The following is a 19,687-nucleotide window of genomic DNA, read 5'->3' as shown; positions in this document are numbered from 1 at the left end:
AGCTCAAATGCTAGAGCATGCTGCTGTGAACTGGCCACTGAATTAGTTAAAACAGGGTGTGTATTGTAACAGAAGGCAGATTGTTCAAGCTCTTGAGTTATCCTCTCTCTTTCGTGCCCCAGGAAAAAGTGCTAGCTTGTATCTCACTTCCTCCAGTCAAAGACCTTGCTCTGCAAACCATTCTCTGAACGCTTATGTTTTAGCATTGCTGACCTCCAAACCCCAGAGTATTCACTCAGTGGATATTTCAAATGCTTAAGTGAGCTACAACTAGAAGGAATTCAGGTACATGAACTTTATTCCAATCCAGGCTCCAGAATACTGACTGGTGTTGCCCAGCTGAGTGGCAATTTGGGTTACATCATTCAACATTGCTTCAGAAGAACAAATGCACAAATTGAATTTTGCCAATGTGTGCAAAAGCCCCCTTCCAGAAGATGTTGTCTTACCAGGGAGAAACCAGAAAGAGGGGAGAGAAGTGGTCTTCTCAGAGATGATGCATCCCATGGTCTTGAGCAATCCCTGAGCCATTATCTCAGGATCTCACATTTCCAATACTGTAATAAATAGAACCACTACTTAGGAAACTGGCAGACTGTGGGCATCTTCCAGCATCTCTACCGGGACTCTCAAAGCGGGCAACCTTTGGCAGTCTCAGCTTTGGATGGGGGGAACCTTTTCCCACATCTGTAATAGCTCCATTTTTGACAGTGAAGATGCGTCTGGATGGCCAGTGTTTTCTTGTAAACATAAGCTGAATACTTTCTTTATAGAACTGACAAATTCTCTGTTAAAAATGTATAGCCTTCCCTCTCTAATATCCTGGTGGCTGGACTCTCATAACCCACCTTTACCTTGCCTGTCACCTTTCCTCACCACGGACCTGGGAAGTGCCACCAACCAACCAGAGTTTAGCAGGCAGTCAGGCTATTTTGAGACCCTTCCTCCTTCTCACCTCTGCTTTTCTCTCTTCTGCTATGTGTATAGAAGACCTCAGAGGAAGGAAACTGGCAAAGTCAGAGAGAGAAGAAAGGAAATTAAAATCTTCAGATCCCCCAGGCTAAATCCTTTCTTGCTGACAGAAGCAAGTCTGCTGTAGGACTCAGTGGGAGCTGCTCCCCCTCTGCCTACTGGAGAATGGGATGATGTGAGGCTGTGTTACCTCTGGTGGAAGCACGTGGTGAAATGGTTCAGGAGCAGTGTCAGAATGCATTTCTGGCAGGTGAAAGCTCATCGTGCCCCAGTGCTAGCATCACTTAATCTGGGGAGACATGGGGAGGAAGGAGAGCCTGTAAGACAAAAGGAGTGTCCCAAACCTACTGCTCTTGTTAGAGAAATGTGCTTGTGAACCTGAAAGCTGAGAGGCATTTAGGTCTGACAGTCTGCAACAAGCACTCATCTGTGGACCTGCAGAGGTAGCTTCCATTTGTCTACATAGCAACATAAGGCACTGGGAAAACCAACTGTTCACCACAGCACTTTCTTGGGCTTTTAGCTTTGACCTGCCACGAGCATTAAGCAGTTTTGCTTTCCACTGCTAGCCACTACCATACCATCTGTGTACATACCAAATTATTTTTGATGTGAGAATGCTTCTGCTTAACTCCTCCTTATCATCCCCCATCTAAGCCTGTGATCACACCGTATCTTTTGTGATCAGCTTTGGGAGACAATACAGTCACAGAAGGGGTAAGAAAGAGCAGTGGGAACGGAAATCTGACTCCTTGATCGCTATCTCCTACCACTTCTGAGCCTCAGTGGGCTGAGGACACAGGACAGGCAATGGGAACTGCAGCAGCTACTCCATTTTCAGCTGAGGAGATCTCTTCCTCAGGTCTTGCACAGCGATCTCTTTGTATCCAGAGTACGTGCAGAAGTCATCATATTTTCTTAGCATTGATTTTCTTAAAGAATGAACTTTATGGAAACCACATGTAATTGACTTACAGACTGATGCTACCAACACCTGCCATTCCTATTTATGTCTATTTTTAATATCTCTTCACACAGTGCTGATGCTGCGGAATCTGTTCTATAATATTCTTCCTAAGAGCTGAGCTTTGCCAAAAAAATTCACACAACCACATGGAGAAATAACCAGATATATCTCCAGAGGAAATGGATGAAGCCTTCTTCTTATTTCTGAGTGATTCAAAAGATTCTTTCTGACTTCATCTCACACAGGTATGCCAAGTTCTTATAAAAAGAGAACAACCCTGAGCAGGCTGGCTGCCTGTGGACACGCTCTGATGTCAAAATGTGCCCAAGCTCCTGGCAGTGCAGTTCCTCACAGCAAATGACAGCTTTAACTGGTTGTGATTGTGAAGAGCTACTCTGTACTAATCAGTTATTTTCCCCTTGTTGTGAATGACTGACCTCTCAAGCCATTAGCTTTAGGACTGTCCAGTTGTTCAGAAAGGATCCACACTACTTCTTCTCAACCCAAATCCAAAATCTGGGCTCCTATCCTACACTAATCTACACCACCCTAAATAGTAGGACTTATATGAGTGTTGCTTCTATATTTTAAAATTTAGATACAAGTGAAAGAACCTGTATTTGAGTTACAGTGCTAGTAGTAGCTTATTAGTGCTATGTGGAAGAGATCCATACTGTGCATACAAGTAATCTGTCTCCTTCCTGACAAAGCAGCTTTACTGAGTTCATATTCTGCATCTGGTGAAGATGAGACTGAACCCCCCTGAGCTATTTGGATCATCTGCCTCAATACATCTCAGCTATGTGATTCCTCTTGCCTACTCCTGACAACAGAGTCTATCTTGCTTGCTATCCTCACTTTGCTGCTGCAGATAATTCTACATAGTTTTCGGATATCAGCTACGGAAACCACGCCAGCTTCTCTGAAGTTGCTTTTGCTAGAAGCTTGTCACAATTCAGCGGTGACAGGAAACTGAATTTCATCCCTGCATTCTGGAGCAAGTTAAAACACTATTTGATATTTAATGGACCTTTGTTCTTTAACATGGAGCTGTTTACCATTGTATTTTGGCAATTTCTTTGGAGACAAAAGCACAAGGGGGTTGTTTCTGTGGAAGGCCAGAAAATCAGGGCTCCTCTTGCTTGTTTCTGTCACACCATGGTGGAAGATGCTGCTGGACCTCATTACGCCTGGCTGAGTCCAACTCTCTCAAGAGCCCATGCTCTGTAGTCAGGAGCTGTTGTAAGCATCCATTCTTTTCTTTCCAGACTACTTTCCATCCCTTTTCCATCATGCTTCTAGCTGATATTCAGTCTCCCTCATATATCACCTGTGTCCAAGAGCACTTTTTAAGCAGCGCTGAGGTGACCCAGGCCTCCAGCAGCTGCAAAGCTTTGTAGAGAGGCTGGTGTAACAGCTCTATGCCTCTTGCTTTGGCTGCTTCTCTATGCAATCTTCAAAATCAAGGCAAACCTACTCACCTGTCTCTCTCCCACTGCCAATTATTCCCACCCTAGGCACACTGCGCTTCTTTCACCCTTCTCCCTGTTTTGTTAGGAAATGCTTTGCAGGATGTGCTGCCCAGTGAATAAGGAAGTTGATCCCACAGTGCAACTCTTCCACCAAGTGGATCAGATGACAAGAAAGAAAAAAAAATCAGAGACCTGCTCCCTGCAGAGACAGAACCACTGTCTGCACAGGTACTCCCTTCTGCCATTGCTGCAGACTCAGGGGCAGTCTGGCACATGCTAGAGCTGGAGTGAAGTGTGAGATGGAAGATAATGGAGAAAGAGGAATAAGCCCCCCCACCCCAGCTCAGGGAAATAGATTATATGTATTCAGAGGCTGTGAAACATTTGCCTTTCAAAAGCAGAGGTGCTAGCACATTCATGCTTAAATTAGGCCCTGTTACCATACACCAGACCTTGCCAATCTTCATTACATCGCACCAGCTTCTGTTTCAATAGCTCTGAGGCCTAGCAGGCTCTCCTGGTGTCTCCTGGCAGGCTGCTGCTTAGTGCATCATGCAGTTGCTTCATGCATGGTGGGAAAATGAGTGGCTGCTCTATTCAGATCCCATCTCACTTGCACTGCCATAGTCACACTGAGAAAGCTGCAAGCAAACCAAAAACACCTTTCAGCACAAACTCCTTTTGTTAACAGGCGATGGTAGTCTTCCCACAACGTCTGAGCAAGAGACAATCTCTGCCACAAATGCTTGGGTGTTGCCTCTGGAATTTGGAAGGATGAAATCATTACACATCCTCCCACCCTCTCACTTTGAGGCATTTCTGACTGGGATCATATGATGCGGTTGCCTCCAATTAGACGGGACTGGGATCAGTGATTCAGGAGGTCATTTCCAGGCCTGCAGCCCTTAAATAGTATGGAAAGAGTTAGTGTGAGGTCGCCAGGGGAAGGCAACAATAATTGTTAAAAATGGCTCAGGGTCTGGTAGTGTGTGAGGAGGGAAGGAGAGGGGAGATCCAAGGCCCAGCTGTTGCTTAACTCTGTACGTAAATTTTGGTGAATCCTTAATCGTGCTGCCCTTATACTCGCAGTGTTTTTGTCCCCTGGGAGCACTGTCTCTTCTCAGCCTCCATGTGGTTCCAGAGGCTGTGCATGCCATTGACTCACCCTGCCGCTGGCTCCCTGGCTCAGCACACGCTAGCCGTGTATTGAGTGACACAGCTTTCTGGTGCCCCTTGAAGTGGCCGCTATGCAGTGTTGTGTTATACAGCTTTGTGTCTCACCCCTGCCCTAAGAAAGATGTGCTTGTCACTCCCTTCCGTCCCAGGAACGTCTCTCCTGGTGGGGTACAGCAGGTAGTGCTGCACCTTTTTGCTTCAGCCCTCTGCAGGGCAGCTGCAGGTTCAGAAGTACAAGTCATAGTGTGGCTAATTGGTTGGGGCAGGCTGCTTTAAGAGCCTTTACTCTTTTAAAAAAACAAAAGTTGAGCACTCTAATTGACTACCGCAAAATAAAGCCCTTCTCTTCTTTCCCACATGCATGCACAATGTTAAATAACATCCTCTTGTCTAAACTGGGACGGATCCCTGCACACGTCGGGCACGCAGAGCTTCAGAAGAGCTTACTTGTACATGGTATGCGGCCCAAAATATTTATGCACAAATATGTTTATGTGGATGTGTTTATATTCACAAGTAATTATGCAGCAGCAAAGCATTTCACAGGCTTGCCCTCCCTCTGTCTCCAAAAAATAGTGTCTTTAATGCCCTAATGATGTACCAATTCAACGTTTACATCCCTCCCCCCCCCTCATTTTTTTTTTTTTTTGTGCAAGCGGTCTGATGTTTGACAGCAGTACTTCCTGCCTCTTACCAGCAAGACCAGCAACTGCCTTTCATTTCCTTAAAGAAGAAACCCACATTTGTAGTCACTGAAGGCAAAGAATCTATAAAACATGTTTTCTGAGGAGTAATTTCTGGGCATGGTGTGATGCCAGTCTCCAGCCCTGATGCCAAAAGCTGTTGTTCTGTAACTTATTACTGCTAGTTCCTCCTTTGGCCCGCAGATCAGAGTGTGTATACCAATAACTCAGCAGAATAGTACATGTGGTAAGATATTCAGTAATACTCAGCTTTACCCATGCATTCCTTCTGCTTTGTTTTTGTACAGAGTTCCCCTTCTTCTTACAGTTAAGCCTGGACATATTTTTCTATTTTAAATTTTCCAATGATTTGTACAAGAGAGTATTAAATTGCTAAAGGGCATCTTAAGTATTACAGCTCTGTTAAACTTGAATGAAGCAATGCAAGTCTGGAACACATTTAATAAATCTGCAGCTTGATAAGCAAACTTTCTTTGCAAAATGTGACATTCCATTGCACTAATCAGCCACGTGAAAGACCTGCCTCTATTCTGGTATTCTTTAACTTCCTCACACAAGGACTCCAAGCAGCTGTGCCTGTCCCCTCCTTCCCCCACACTTCTCTTGGCACCACTGAGTTTAAAATCATTTCTACACCTTCAGCAGTAGGTGTGCAGGAGCCTGGCGCTGCAGACCCTGATGAGTTGCTTGCATGGCTTTATTGTGTTTTATGTTTTCCAACATTAGTTTTTTTTAATTGAAGAGTGAGAAGGCAGCGCTTTCTGCTCCGAGGGCTCACAGTGAGTGCGTGGAAGCTGCATCAAGAAAACACCTTTGTCAGTGGCTGCAGGGGGAAGAGTTCAAGCTGGGCCAACCAGAGTTCCCTGGGAAAGCTTGGAGACTCAACAGATTTTATTTTAGCGTTTTCCTTTTACTTTCCTTTTTTTTTTTTCTTTTTTTCCCCCCCTTTCTTTTTCTCAGTGCTCTTTAACTTAAAAAGATCACAGGTCATCTCCAGGGTGATGCACCTCTTTAATTTCACCCACAGAGGCACTGGCAGCTGGATTGGGCTCCACCGGGAAACACTTGTGAAATGTGAGATCGCCGCTGCAGTGGCGATGTGGGGCAGCGAGTCAGTTTTGAGGGACAACAATCCTTATGGAAGGCTTCTGGTGTGCTCCAGGCCCTCGGGTGGAATGGCTGCTGCCGTGCTTGCTCCCTGTACCTCCTGGTTTCAGGGTGTGGGATGCAGTCTGTGTGCTGGGCTCTGCAGTTATGTATATCGCATCACGTGAATTTGGGAGGAAAAATACGAAACCATTCAAAGCAGACTTCACCCTTTATGAAGAGTCTGTATAACCTCTCAGAACTGTTGATAACACAGCCAAGAAAGAACTCCAGGCATCTATGATGAAAGCTTCCACTTTCTCATATCATACTTATTATAGTCAGCACTTCTTGCCTGGGACGGCCTTTGGACTCACTCCTGATCCTGGGCTGACAGGGAAGGCAGAGCGCACACAGGCCACGTGGCTGCTGTGCTCCTGTGAATTGTGGCACTGTGCTGTTCTTCATGCCTGGAGCCAGCCAGTGGGCCAAGCAATTCCTCAGTGAGGCTTAATTCCTGTTCAACATCTCATGGGAGCTTCATTGTGAATGATGTGAAGAGCAACAAAAAATATTTGCTTCACTTCTGCAGCTCTACAGCCAGCAGTGCTTCAGAAAACAGAAATGCTTTTCTTCACAGAAATCCATCTCACAGGTGCTCACTGGGATGATGCTGTGGGACTGGCATGCTCTGGAAGTGTCCCTCATATCCCTGCACAGTCATCATTAGAAGAGCCAACACAATGGCTGCTGCCAGGATATGGCACGTATAGTGATGCCATGGTACAGGGCCTGCCCCTTCCTCACTGCATCCAGGCACTGCACTAAGGAGAGGAACAGGGAGGAGCACAGACACAGGGGAGATTACGACGCTGGGCACAGCCTTTTATCCTGCAGGAGAAAAGGGCAAATGTCAAAGGAAAGGCATTAGGTGCAAGGCTGACGGGTCCTTGAGCTCAGTGGGAGATAAGCGGGTGTGCTTCTCCTTTAATGTGAATGTACAGTAAATGGTCCCCGTGCTGTGTGCCAGATGGACAGGACAGAAAAGGAAAGCCGTCTGTGTGCAGAGGGCAAGCACTGTACTGACAGCGGGAGTACAAGGCTCCTCATGCTTTTCTGATGACACGTTTCAACCCAGATCGAGCTCTTTAGGAGCGAGATGCCTCATGTGTCACTGCCCTCAAATCCTTGGCCTCCGCACTGAGACTACCAACGAGAATGCCAGCTATGACGGTGGGTTTATTTTCACCAGACTGAATGGACTTCCCTCTCATTCCACAGAGAGCACGAGACAGCTGTAAGTCAGCAGCAGCTTTTCCTTGGAGAGGGGCCCGAGGCATAAGATTTAAACCACCTAATCACTCTGTGCCCCTGTCCCGGGATCCACGTGCCATCCTGACCAAAATAACTGACAGAGAGCTGAAGGCGAGCGCACCTCGCAACACCTCGGTGCTTTCGGTGCCGGCCAACGGGACGCGGTCCCTCCCCGCCCCCGGCCCCGCGCCCCCGGCCCGCACCGCACCTCATCGCCGCGCCGGCGGCTCCCCCTAGTGCCCGCTGGGGTGGGGCGGGACGGCCGTACCTGCCTGGGGTGACATCCGCCTCCGGAGATGAGAGTTGTTTTTTCGCCTTTCCCCAATCCCCCGGGCTGCGGAGAGGTATTATAAACAGGGGCATTCTTTGAAAGCTCGGCACGTGTTTTTGTGGAGCACGAGCTCTGCGCTGATTTCAGAAGCTGCTCAGCAGCTCTCGGATTGGCTCCAGCACCCGAAAGCCAACGAGGCTTTAAGTAACATCACCTGGACCCACTGATAAGAATTTGCAAGAAGTGTGCCTACAGCAGTGCTGGTGGCTGTGGCTGCTTACTGTGAGCTCTGCTATGGCTGCCCAGTCCCTCAGCACCTGGATGGAGAGCATCTGTCCTCTGTGCCCTGCTATTACGACCTCCCCCCATACCCCACCATGGGCTGGCTGCCTAACCACAGTGCTACACAGGGACCTTCCAGCCTGCTCCTGCTCCACCTGAGTTCTCTAGATTGTCATGCCCTGTGTGGTGGCACCTCTGCTTGGTCTTCTTTGCCCCTGGCCAGGCAACAGCATTCATCACAAACCCTTCCAGCCAGGAGTCCCAGCAAGCAATGCGGTGCTTCCCCAAAGGCCAGATACCCAGAGCAGTTTTCAAAGCTAATCCATACCGTTTCTCTGTCAGTTCTCCTCTCTGAGAAGAATGCGAAACACAAACAGGAATGGGAGCAATACGTTTTGACTCACTGGGCTAGCACTTTTTGGAAAAATAATGGATGCTTTGTGTTGTTAGGCTTGCTGTTTGTTTTTAGGAGGTTGTTTCATCTATGCTGAACTGGAGGGGAGGAAGGACGGAAGTGCTGGCAATACTCCAGACATCAAGGAGTCTCAGCACGAGGCTCCCATAGATTAGCCTGCACTGATGCCTCCACACAACAAGGCATCTTTTGGCTCCTTTCACGTGCTGGGAAAGAAAGGTAGAAGCCTGGGGCATAGCGGGTGCAGTGGGTACAGTGCTGCTGGGGCCGGTGGGGGCAGAGGGACAAGCTCTCTGCTCTCTTTGAATCAAAGAGGCCCTGGCTTTGCAGACTGCATGACAATAAAACAGCCATCACAAACATGTGAGCCCCCGAAGCCTGGCTCTGCCACAGCTATTGTGATCCACGTCATTCAGGAATTCTACAAAACTGCACCAATTCCCATAAAGTTTTGCAGAGTAGATAAATACTCTGCTCCAGCTCTCATAGCAAGGGAGAGAAGGAAAGCTTTAAGCAATTAGGCCAGGCCACACAACGATTCAGCAGCCGGCTGGGCCGCCAGCTGCGTGGGGCTCCCGAGGCAGCCGTGCTTCTGTGTGCTTGTCCGCACCAGGGACAGTGCTATGACCAACACTGCAACTTACCCACACCACAGCCTGGGGAGGGGACACCACAGGACCACGTGCATTTTTTTTAGGGAAGAAAGGGCCTGACCTTGTTCACCTTAGCAAAGGATGGACCTCTCCTAAAAAAACACTGACTGGCTAGATGGATTTTCTCTGTTCACCCTCCCCCTGGACTTTCTGGATTATTTGGTGGGCTTTTCTATCTACTTCACACTTTTCTGTCTGTTTTGCAAAGCAGTTAGAATTTCTTAGCTTTGATCAGAGCTGGTCTTGGTTTTGTTGCTGCCTCTGTTCCCCTTCCTGTGGTGAGAACTGAGAAATGGGGCAGTTCTCACACCATCTTCCTCACAGGAGCTGGCTGCCATCGCACAGAAACACATTAGGATCCTTTGAGGTGATGACGGTACATGCACGTGTGGGGTCAGAGCAGGCTACAGAAGAGCCCCCTTCCCCCAAGCAGAGAGGACATCTGCTTCTGTCTCTGAGAAGCCCAAAACTTTTCCTTTGACTCAAAAGACACTGTTTTGGAAAATCAGAGCTGACTACATCATAATTCCATCCCTTTCTCCCAGTTTTTGAGTGATAAGGCATGCACGATGCTGCTTGACACTGTGATATTTATAAAACAAAGCAGAGGTCAAATTTGCTGAACAGTTTCCAAATTCCAGTGAGATTTATCACAAAGAGCCCCATGCACAGACCAAAGTGGCGTGACTGACAAGGGTGGGATTGTGGAGCCTCTCGAAAGCCTAGTTTCCAGCCAGCACCGATGGGCCACATCATGCTCTTGGGGGCAAAACCTGCTGGGAAACTTCAGCTATGTGGAGAATTCAGGCAGCTTTCACAACGGAGTTTCTGGACAAGAGATCCCATTGTGAAGAGCCGTGGTGTCCTCCATCAGCACAGCCCTGCATGAGGGGCAGCCTGGAGCCCAGCCCCACACAGCAGACCCCATGCTGCCTTGCTCCTCCCAGTGCCCCAGCCTCCCTGAAATAGAGGTGCTGCTGGGCCCTGCTTGCCAGTTTTTCATCCCAAAATGTGCAGGAAGAAAGGTTTTTCCCACAGCGAGTGCTGACATTTCCAACAGAAAGTTGTCCAAAGGAGATTTGGCAGAAATACCCACCAGAAAGTTACAACTGAGAAAGTGGCTCTGGTCTCTCACTCTCCCCAGGCACCAGCTTTCAGGGCTGCTGCTGACACCCAGTCTGTGCTCTCATCTGAGGGCTGGTGCTGCTGAGACCTGTTTGCACCCTGGTGCTCTCACCTGCCAGCACATTTCAACCTCCTGCCCCGAGCCAGAGGGGACAGATTTGACACGGCTAAGCCTCAGTTATTTCTACAGAAGCAGGCCATGGCTGGCTCCAGTACTCAGTGCAGAAACTGGATCTGGAGCAGAGGTCAAGGTGACACCTCCAGAATGGGCTTCACCTCAGCATCTTTGCCCCAGTTTACCACGGGCCAGAGCACGGCTTCACAAAGCACTCTGCAGAGGAATGGGGATTACATCTGTGCTTGTTCACTCGTCCTAAAGGTGCTCACAAAGACACAAGGAAAACTTGCACAGAGTGCACTGCCGAGGCACAGCAACAAGGCTGGGCGAGGCAAGGGAAAAGTGCCGGGGCTGTCAGCAGGGAGGCACGTGGCCTGCACCCTGTCTGGAGGCTTTTGGGCCTGCTGGGCCCCACACCAAGCCAGCGGTGTGGGGAGCAGAGCGGGGCCTGTCGTCTCACTCCATGCTGGTGTTGGTGGCTGAATGGAAAGGCGTTGCTTCATCTTCTGGGCTTCTAAGCACTGTTGGAAACAGAAGGAAAAAAAACAATTTAGACTACGTACGCAAACGATTTGATGACTTTTCAGGAGAAGAAGTGACCATATCCTGACAAATGACTAACTCCACCAGATGTAAATTCATCCACCCGCCCTTCCTCCTATCTCTTCTTATCACCACAGGATCACCTTTCCCAAACACGAAGCTAACACACAGACACACCATTTCTGCAGCTATCTGTTGTGTAATCAAATATGTAAGATTAGAAATAACCACTGTCCCAAAAGGACATAAACATTTGCTTAACAGCTGAAAAGTCTTTCATATTTAGGTTGTTAACTGAGAATTTTGCAAGTTTTAGGGAAACGATAAGTAAACTAAAAAATTCCATGGTACTTGTTTTGATTTCTGAAATCTTGAACCGATGTTAGACAGAAAGAAGGTTCAAGGGCTAAGACACTTGACTAAATTATCATCGGTGTTTTCTTCACAACTTTCCTGTGCCGTGTTGGGAATATCACTTACCCACTGGCTGTATCCATTCCCAATGTATGAAATGGGGATAACAGCACTTCTTTACCTCCACTGTGGATCAAAAGGATAAAGATGTTAATCATTTTTCAAGATGCTCAGACCATACGGTTCATGCAGAAATACCTTACACAGACAGTCTTTGGGAAATATGCTAACAAGATCTATTGTTTGTTCAAACACAAAACAAATGGAGAATGTAAAACAGGAAAGGCTTGCAGCTCTTCATGGATGCATAGGTGCTTCACTGTTACTTCTCCAGCAAATCACTCCAGCAAATCTGTCCAGCGTGATTTTACGGATCTTTTCTTCTTTTGGGAATAAGTGAAGAGAACAGCAACCGTAAGTTGATTCTACTTTCTCATCACACAAGCCAGATGGGAGGCTCCTAATGGAGAAATCTCCATGTGCCATGGGAAGCCACGTTCTGTACTTTTGCTCTTGCGTCTGGCACAGACTGTAACAGCCTCTACATCTTTCCTGCACCTGAACTGTAGACAATCACGAGTTCAAAACTGGGAGATGCCACTGGCCTTTGCTATCTGACAGCGCTCCCACGAGCTCTGACGTTATCTACAGTCTCCTGTATTGTCCTGGCATTTGAAAAGTGCAGTAATGCTTTCCTTTGAGGCACCACTTCACTGACACACATTCATTTCACTCAGCTTATTAGTAGCCTGGAGAGTTTTGCTGAAGGATGAAATCTTTGTATCGGATTGGCTCCTGCACATCAGATACAGGTATAGGTTATGTGCTCATACTCTGCCAAGCTTTTTAGGTAAGGTAGTAACAATCTGAACATAAATAGAAAAAGCCAAAAGAATGCTAACTGAATACAAAACATATCTGAAGAAGCATTTCATTTTAAGCCACGGTCTCAAGTTTTCCAGATAGCCCAAGATATATAAGGACAGTTAGCTGTGTGACACTTCAGCTGGATGCTCTATATCATCCCAGTGTTCAGACTGCTATTCTTAACTCTGAACAGCACTGCCTCCATCTACTGCTGATCTCTGCTTTTCACAGCACAGATTCTCCCACAGTGAAGGTCTCTTCACTATTCTCCCTGCTGCCCATTGGGTACAAGGATGGGAACTGAAGGGTGGTGAAGGTCTGAATAAAACACGCTCTTACCATGCCTGGCTGATACCAATGTAATTACTTACCCATACATGACAGCTAACTTTGACTACAATCACTTAAATGCAAAAACAGACTTGCATTCCTCCTTTATGCACTCAGAAAAGGAAATCCACATGTTTATACTCAAAATCCACATCTAAATATACCATTGGTCAAACCTTACCATTTAATGGCGTCTGAAAGGCCAAATACTTATTTGCAGAAAATCTCCCCCATTCCCAACCCGCTCCAGGCTCCTGACGTGCAGCCCCACACACCACTGCCATGACACAAACCACTATGGTGCACTCGTGCTTCCACAGCATATACCTATTTCAAAAGCTTTTAACTTATCTTTGAAGTTCACTTCACACTGCAGTGCAATTTCTGGACAAAATGACAAAAAATTATGAGAATTTTTTGGTTGTAACAGAGACATTAGCAGCTAGTGTATGCTGGCTGAAGAACTAAGGTGTAGCTTTTGACCATCAAAATATGATTCCCTCCACCTACTTCTAACACTTTGCACTTTTTTTACCCAGTGGCTCTTTCTCACTGAGCTGTCTTCCCGCACACTTCACACCATACTTCTGTGCACCTAAGCAGAGCCTGATTCTGCAAACACTCCCCAGAGATGCTGTGGTGTAACACAGCAAGCAGTCCCAGTAATGTTACCACTGGCAAGCAGGCACTTCTGAAGCTTGGTAAGACATTTTCCATTCAAGTCTGCTGATAGAAACTTCTATGTAGCACTCAGTTCTACTTCTGGTCTTGGCTCACGCAAACAGATAGATTGACAAGGTTTTGTATGTTTGCTCAAATCATTGCAAGAAAAGCTGGTTCCTTAGAAATAAAAGAGAAAGAATGCTGTGGTATTGTATTACAGTCTTCTTGCTCTCGAAAATGTTGCTGCTGTTGTTTTAGGCAATGGTCTAATGTCACAGATGTTCCCTTTCTTAAAATGGAGGAAAAGATCAGAGCACCATTACCCTAAACTGTGAATTACATAGCTTTATTTTTTTAATAAGATGGAGAGTTCTATTCTTTGGCAGACCACGCTTTTGAGATTGATAAAGAGCATCCAAGTTGGCATGCAGTGTGGTTTCCTTTGTTAGTATAAAAATATACCTTTGTATTAAATGTTTTTATTTATTGCATTAAATATGGAAAGAAGGAGAGTTCAAAGGCTAATATCCACAGATTTGGTCTCCAATGTTTAAAATCTGTAATTTTTTGTTTTGGTGATGCTGTGCACCATTGCATTTTACAACATTCCAACAATTCATCAGAAAGATACAGCGGTAAAGACTCATTTACGAATCTAAATACCTCAAATATATTTGCAATTTCACGTAGTTGAGTTCTACTGAACATTTTATATAACTCTGATTTTGTCATACACCATCAGAACAATATATGTGGAAGAAAAGTAAACTAAACAGCAAAAAAAATGCACAATTTGTCACTGTAATTGAAACTTAAAACTAAAATTTATTTTTTCCAGGATGCTGCTTTTTAACAATGTTTGATTCTCTCCTTAGTGTGAGTGGGCTGATATTCACTCTCATTATAACACTGCTTAAGACTTCGGGGGCTTTTCAGCCTGGCCATCAAATACCATGTCAACTACAACGCTGTATGGGAACCAAGCCATTTCCTTTCTACATAAGACTTTCTTAGTTAGCAGCCATAAAGCAGATGATACAAGGTATTTTGGGGAACTTACTGCATATATGTCAGGTGAGCAAAATAATTTTGCCTTCAGTCTCACACCTCCGGACAGTCTTGGACACAAAAAATAATCCAGGAACAACCAGCCCCAACCTCATTGCTAAAGTCCAACCTTTAGATAATAAACTACATTGCATAAAGTCCTGTTCCATCAGGTGCCATTCCACACGTCCCCACAGCCAGTACACCCAGGCAAGGAAACTAGTGTAAGCAAGCAGACTATGGAGCTAAGAAGAAATGCACAAGTTTTATTTTTAACCAGCTGGACTGAAAAATAGAGTCATATGGCTTATTTATATTTCAGGAGATGGTAGTGAATAAGTTAAGGAATATTTCATCCCAAAATATACTTGCTTTCAGTTATAACTAAGCTGAAGTACACATATATTTTCTTATTTTCATTAATGTCAAGCAACCACCTTTTTCCCCCAACAAAGATTTACAAATACATGCATGGCACTTCCTACAAAGCTGTTGTGGGCTAAAGGATTAAAAACAATGTTTTTCTTTGAATAAGAAACATTAATCAGATCAAAATATAATCTTTTAAATCAACTTCTTCCTGAGCAACTTAAAATTTGGAATGTGTTGGAAAGTTTCAATAAATAAGTCAAAGATTAACCAGCTTCACACGTACCTTTTAACAATTATGTAAAATGTGTTTAATGACAGACAAGTAAGCTGTAGGATCAGGAATCTTAGATGCTGTGTGCAGATAAATTTATGAAGTACCATTCAAGGAGGAGAGGCCAGGTTAATTGTTATGAAAAATACAACAACATTAAAACCTAGCAAGTAAATTGTTTAACAGTTTCTGTATTTAGGTTATAAGTAGTGATGGCTGAAGATGCCATTAAATAAACAGATAAAAATAGACTTAACAGTAAGTGGCAGTGAACTTGCAGGAATGTGTTAAGTGACTGATTACTCTGTTACAGCGTTGGCAAAAAGTGTCAAATGGAACTTCTGAGAGGCGAGAATATTAATTTTCTTTCCAAGATATAACAATTCCACAGTGTGTAAACTCATCATTACTCTTTCAATGTAATTTCATAGAAACCACTTAAAATATACAATGCAGCAGATTCATATTTTAGCTAATAGGTTAGTTGTTATCCATGCCACTTTCAGCTTTCTTTAATGTACTCCCTTAAGGTAGTGTATTTCTACCACCAACTTGGGATGTTAATGAGAATAGAATTTTCTATGTAGCATTTTCTGTAAATAATCACCTTTTCTCAACATGATTACACTTCTTTATTTTTGTTCTCTGAATGTACGTACAGTAAAGACTGACTGGTGATGGAAACAGGTCATAATTTGTATTGGCTCTCAGCAGGATTGTGGCAGAGGAAACTCTTGAAAAAACACATCTGAGCTTAGCCTGAGTTTAGATGCCTCGTCCATCACAAGATAACTTTTGCCTCTTAGTTCATACTGAAGGGTGACCTTGAAGACAGAAGTCACACTGCTCTAGAGCAGCCAAAATTGCCCAGCAGATGTTTCAGAAGATACGAGTGAGTAAGACACAGCAGCCTTACTCCTGAAGTGTTACTGAATGGGAATCACCCTGGCAAGGAGCTGCTTTCCTGTGCTCTGGAATAGGAGCTTATTGCTATTATCTTGTATTGGTTAGCTTCCTCTGAGCAAAAGCATGCATAAGAGGCTAAGGCCTCATTGAGAAACCCTAGCAGTACTGGGTGGGCTCTGTCCACTGATGTCGATTCAGAGCTGCTCATCACCAGGAGCCCCAGGACACCTATCTCGAAGACACTGCACGTGGCTACTGCCATTTCTGATGCCAGCCTACTGTCTGACAGTACCAGTTGCAGTGACCAACAGGGGCAGACTTCCACAGTGTATCTTGCAACAATGCATCACTGAGCTGCCAATTTTACAAAGCTTCTTCTTCTCTTTGTTTTATAATTCGGAAGTATTTCAACTAGAGAGGTTGAATGTATCCTTACTATTAATTTTATTTCTAGCCATACTAAAGGCAAAAGCCTGTAGGGGCAGCTGTGCTCTGCTTCATACAAGAACAATTAAATTCTGTGACCACAGAAACAATGCTTATACTTAATCAGAGCTCCATCTCTTGTAATTTTTTTTAAACCAAGTAACCTTTTTTTCCTGTATCTCCTTGGATTTCTGGTCCATAATAATAAAAATCTACAAATACTCTTCCTGAACATAAAAACTATGTACTGTATCTTTTCCTTCAGAGTCTAATAGAATTGTACTTAGCTGCAAGAAGTAAAACTCCAGTTTACATCACCTGTCCCAACTCTTCAAATTCTTCATCCATTCTTGCCGTTCACTGACTTTTTTTTACCATATGAATTAGAAGGGCTTACCAAAAATATCTAGCTTCTGTAACTCGCCTCATGTCCACTCACATTAATTTGCCAGAATAGTAGACTCACTCCTCACACACTGAGAATTCATTATCTAACCCAATTTTGAGCCTGTTATCTTCAGATGTGAACACGTGGCAAAGGCTCTGACTGCATCACTGGAATGAATACCAGTGCTCTCGGGGCAGAGAGGCACTCTTCCCAAATGGCTCACTGCCTTCTCATTTCCGGTAGATAATGCCACAGTATTATGCAATGATGACTGGCTTCTGGAGAAAGAGAGATGAGAATCTGTAAAATCCACTTTGCAATACTGCGTGATGTATTTCATGTTTTGCAGATGCCCAGAGGACTGTGGTGTACTCCAAAAGTTATTTTGTGATAGACAACAGATAATTCTCTCTTGAAATACCCTATAGCAAGAAATCTATGGAGCCAACACAGTATGGTAACTTCAAACCCACAAAACCAGGTATCTCCCCATTGCCCCAACACATGGGAACATTGTGTTTTGTTCTGTTTTAAATGCTGCTGCGCATAAACTCAGTTTCTTAAAGAATTACTTTTAATAATAATTAAAAAATCTTAAGAAAGCTTGAGGGATCACCAGAAGAGAAAGGATAGCTCTTCCATCCATCACCTTTTATAGATATCCTCTAGCCACTTTTCGTCATCTTCTTCCTCATCGTCTATCGGTTCCTCTGTTTCCAGGGGAGAAGGAATGAAGAACTCAGGTCTGGGACGTGGTTTTCTGATATGAGACTTCAGTCCAAACTTGCGCTTTAGGAGGTGGAACTGTTCTTTGACATAGTAGTAAAACTCATATTCGTATCTCATACGTTGGTAGAGGATCTGTATTGCTTCTGGAGAAGGGACGGTCTTTTTCACTGTCACAGTCAGATTGCCAAGTTTCCTATGTTCTGTAAAGAAAACAAGCAACATGACAGGTACTGATTAATGAGACTACATGTAAACTTCTTTTTTTCATTAACATTAAGCCATGGCCGTACTGCATTACTAGTACAAATGACCTCAATCCGCCTCCTTTGTAATGTAAATACTTTCATTGATTTGAAGTTAGGCTTAGATGTTTAAATATGGCTAGTTCACACATTGCATTTGGAACTGCAGATAGAATCAGAGAATCACTGAATATCCTGCATTGGAAGGGACCCGCAAAGATCATGGGCTCCACATAGGACCACCCAAAATCAAACCATGTCTGAGAGCAGTGTCCAAATGCTCCTTCAACTCCAGCACTTGGGACCATGCCCACTGCCCTTGGCAGCCCATTCCATGTCCTCCACCCTCTGGTGCGGAACCCATCCCTAATCCCCAGCTGTCCCTCCCCTGACACAGCTCCATGCTGTTCCCTCGGACCCTGTTGCCGTTACAGAGAGCAGAGCTCAGCACTGTGCCTCTGCTCCCCTCACAAAGAGCTGCAGACTGCCATAAAGCCTCCCCTCAGCTCCTCTACTCTGGGCCAGACAGACCAAGGGACTTCAGCTGCTCCTCACACGTCCTGGTCTCCAGACCCTTCACCATTTTTGAAGGCTTTCTTTGGATCCTCTCTAATAGTTTTATTCCTTCTTAAACTGTGACACCCTAACCCTCACTCAGTGCTCAAGGTGAGGCTGCTTAGCACAGAGCAGATGGGACAACTGCTTTCCCCACTCACTGGCAGTGCTAGCCCTGCTGCACCCCAGAGTGCAGTTGGTCCTCTGGCTGCCAGGACACTGATAGCTCATGTCCACCTTGCTGCTAACCAGAGCTCCCTGATCTCCCAGGCTGTCTGTGGAGTTGCTCCCTCACCTTTCTAGTCACTGAGGATCTTAACTGGTGAAGGGATATGGAAATGGAAACATACTTCTTATTAAAAAAGCAGTTCTGAACATTGGAGGAATTCAAGAGGATTTGTCTACTAAGCCTTGTATATAAAAAACAAGAAAGCACACTACAAAGAACATTTTATTTTTTGGACTAGACTCTGCTCTGTTGAGTGGTATGGAAAAGAGGAAAGAAAATACATTGGTAGCTGCCACCATTTCAGCAACAACAGAAGTGTCAACAAAACACACCTGTAGGTCAGACTCAGCTTACCATGCCCAACCTCAGGCTCCCATGTGTACTATGTCCACATGGGTTTGTATGTGTATTGGTTTTGGCTAGTATAGAGTTTATTTTATTAAGAGGAGCTGATATGGTGCTATGTTTTTGGATTTGTGATAAAAAAGTGTTGCTAACACACCGACGTTTTAGTTGTTGTTGAGCAATGCTTGCCTTTAACCAAAGGCAGAACTATTTACCTCAACAGGCAATACAAGTCGTCCACCTAGCGAACATGGCACCAATGATCTCCAGACAGGAAGTACAGGTTACACAGGAAAAGTACAAAGTAGAGAACAGCTTTGTGACCATGAAATTATTTCTCTCCATTTTATAAGATTAATGCTCACACAGCTTAGGGTGTCTACACCTATAAACACATTCTATTTTTCAGACAATGGGCATGCATTTTCCTACTTCAGAGTAGAGAAAAACTAAAAAGAAGCAACAGAAAGCTGTTCATTTAATAATACTACAGAAGACAGCAAGTGCTGCTGGGCTGGACATTCTGCTTTTCATTTGGTTTTATTGTCTGGTGCAGAAGAAAAATGTTGCATCTGAAAGAGGTATTTTTTCTCTCATTTTCACTTACCAATTACAGCAGGGAAATTTGTAACACTGGAAGGATATGATACAAAAAGAGAACAGTTGGCTAACTTACCAAACTTAATGCTGTTGTGAGTCACAAAAAAACGATTTAAAACATTACTTTTATTTTGCATTTGTACTTTTAATTTATTCTCTAAAGGAAGAATGGTTTTCATTAGTTTGTGACAATTAATACGTATTG

At 44.7% G+C, this 19,687-nt stretch overlaps 1 protein-coding gene across 4 annotated transcripts in view; it reads right to left on the bottom strand.

Annotated features, from left to right (window-relative positions):
- Nucleotides 1-8,714: 8,714 nt before the first annotated feature.
- The window catches only part of UST (uronyl 2-sulfotransferase), a 156,534-nt gene continuing 145,561 nt past the window's right edge, over nucleotides 8,715-19,687 (bottom strand). For 3 of the 4 annotated variants that reach the window (XM_090135572.1, XM_031612151.2, XM_090135573.1), the window contains 3 exons: nucleotides 17,432-17,711; nucleotides 11,579-11,638; nucleotides 8,715-11,076 (listed from right to left, as the gene is read on the bottom strand). In XM_090135572.1, coding sequence (XP_089991698.1) covers nucleotides 11,070-11,076; nucleotides 11,579-11,638; nucleotides 17,432-17,711 — 347 coding nt within the window. In that variant the 3' untranslated portion in view covers nucleotides 8,715-11,069. Of the gene's footprint in view, nucleotides 11,077-11,578; nucleotides 11,639-14,667; nucleotides 17,712-19,687 lie in introns of those variants that run through there. The other variant, XM_031612162.2, reaches the window with a different exon arrangement.

Source organism: Phasianus colchicus, chromosome 2 (genome assembly GCF_987193195.1).
Source record: "Phasianus colchicus chromosome 2, bPhaCol1.hap1.1, whole genome shotgun sequence".
NCBI classification, from domain to species: Eukaryota; Metazoa; Chordata; class Aves; order Galliformes; family Phasianidae; genus Phasianus; species Phasianus colchicus.
Note: the sequence above shows the minus strand (reverse complement) of the source record. Positions and strands in the feature narration are given on the sequence as shown.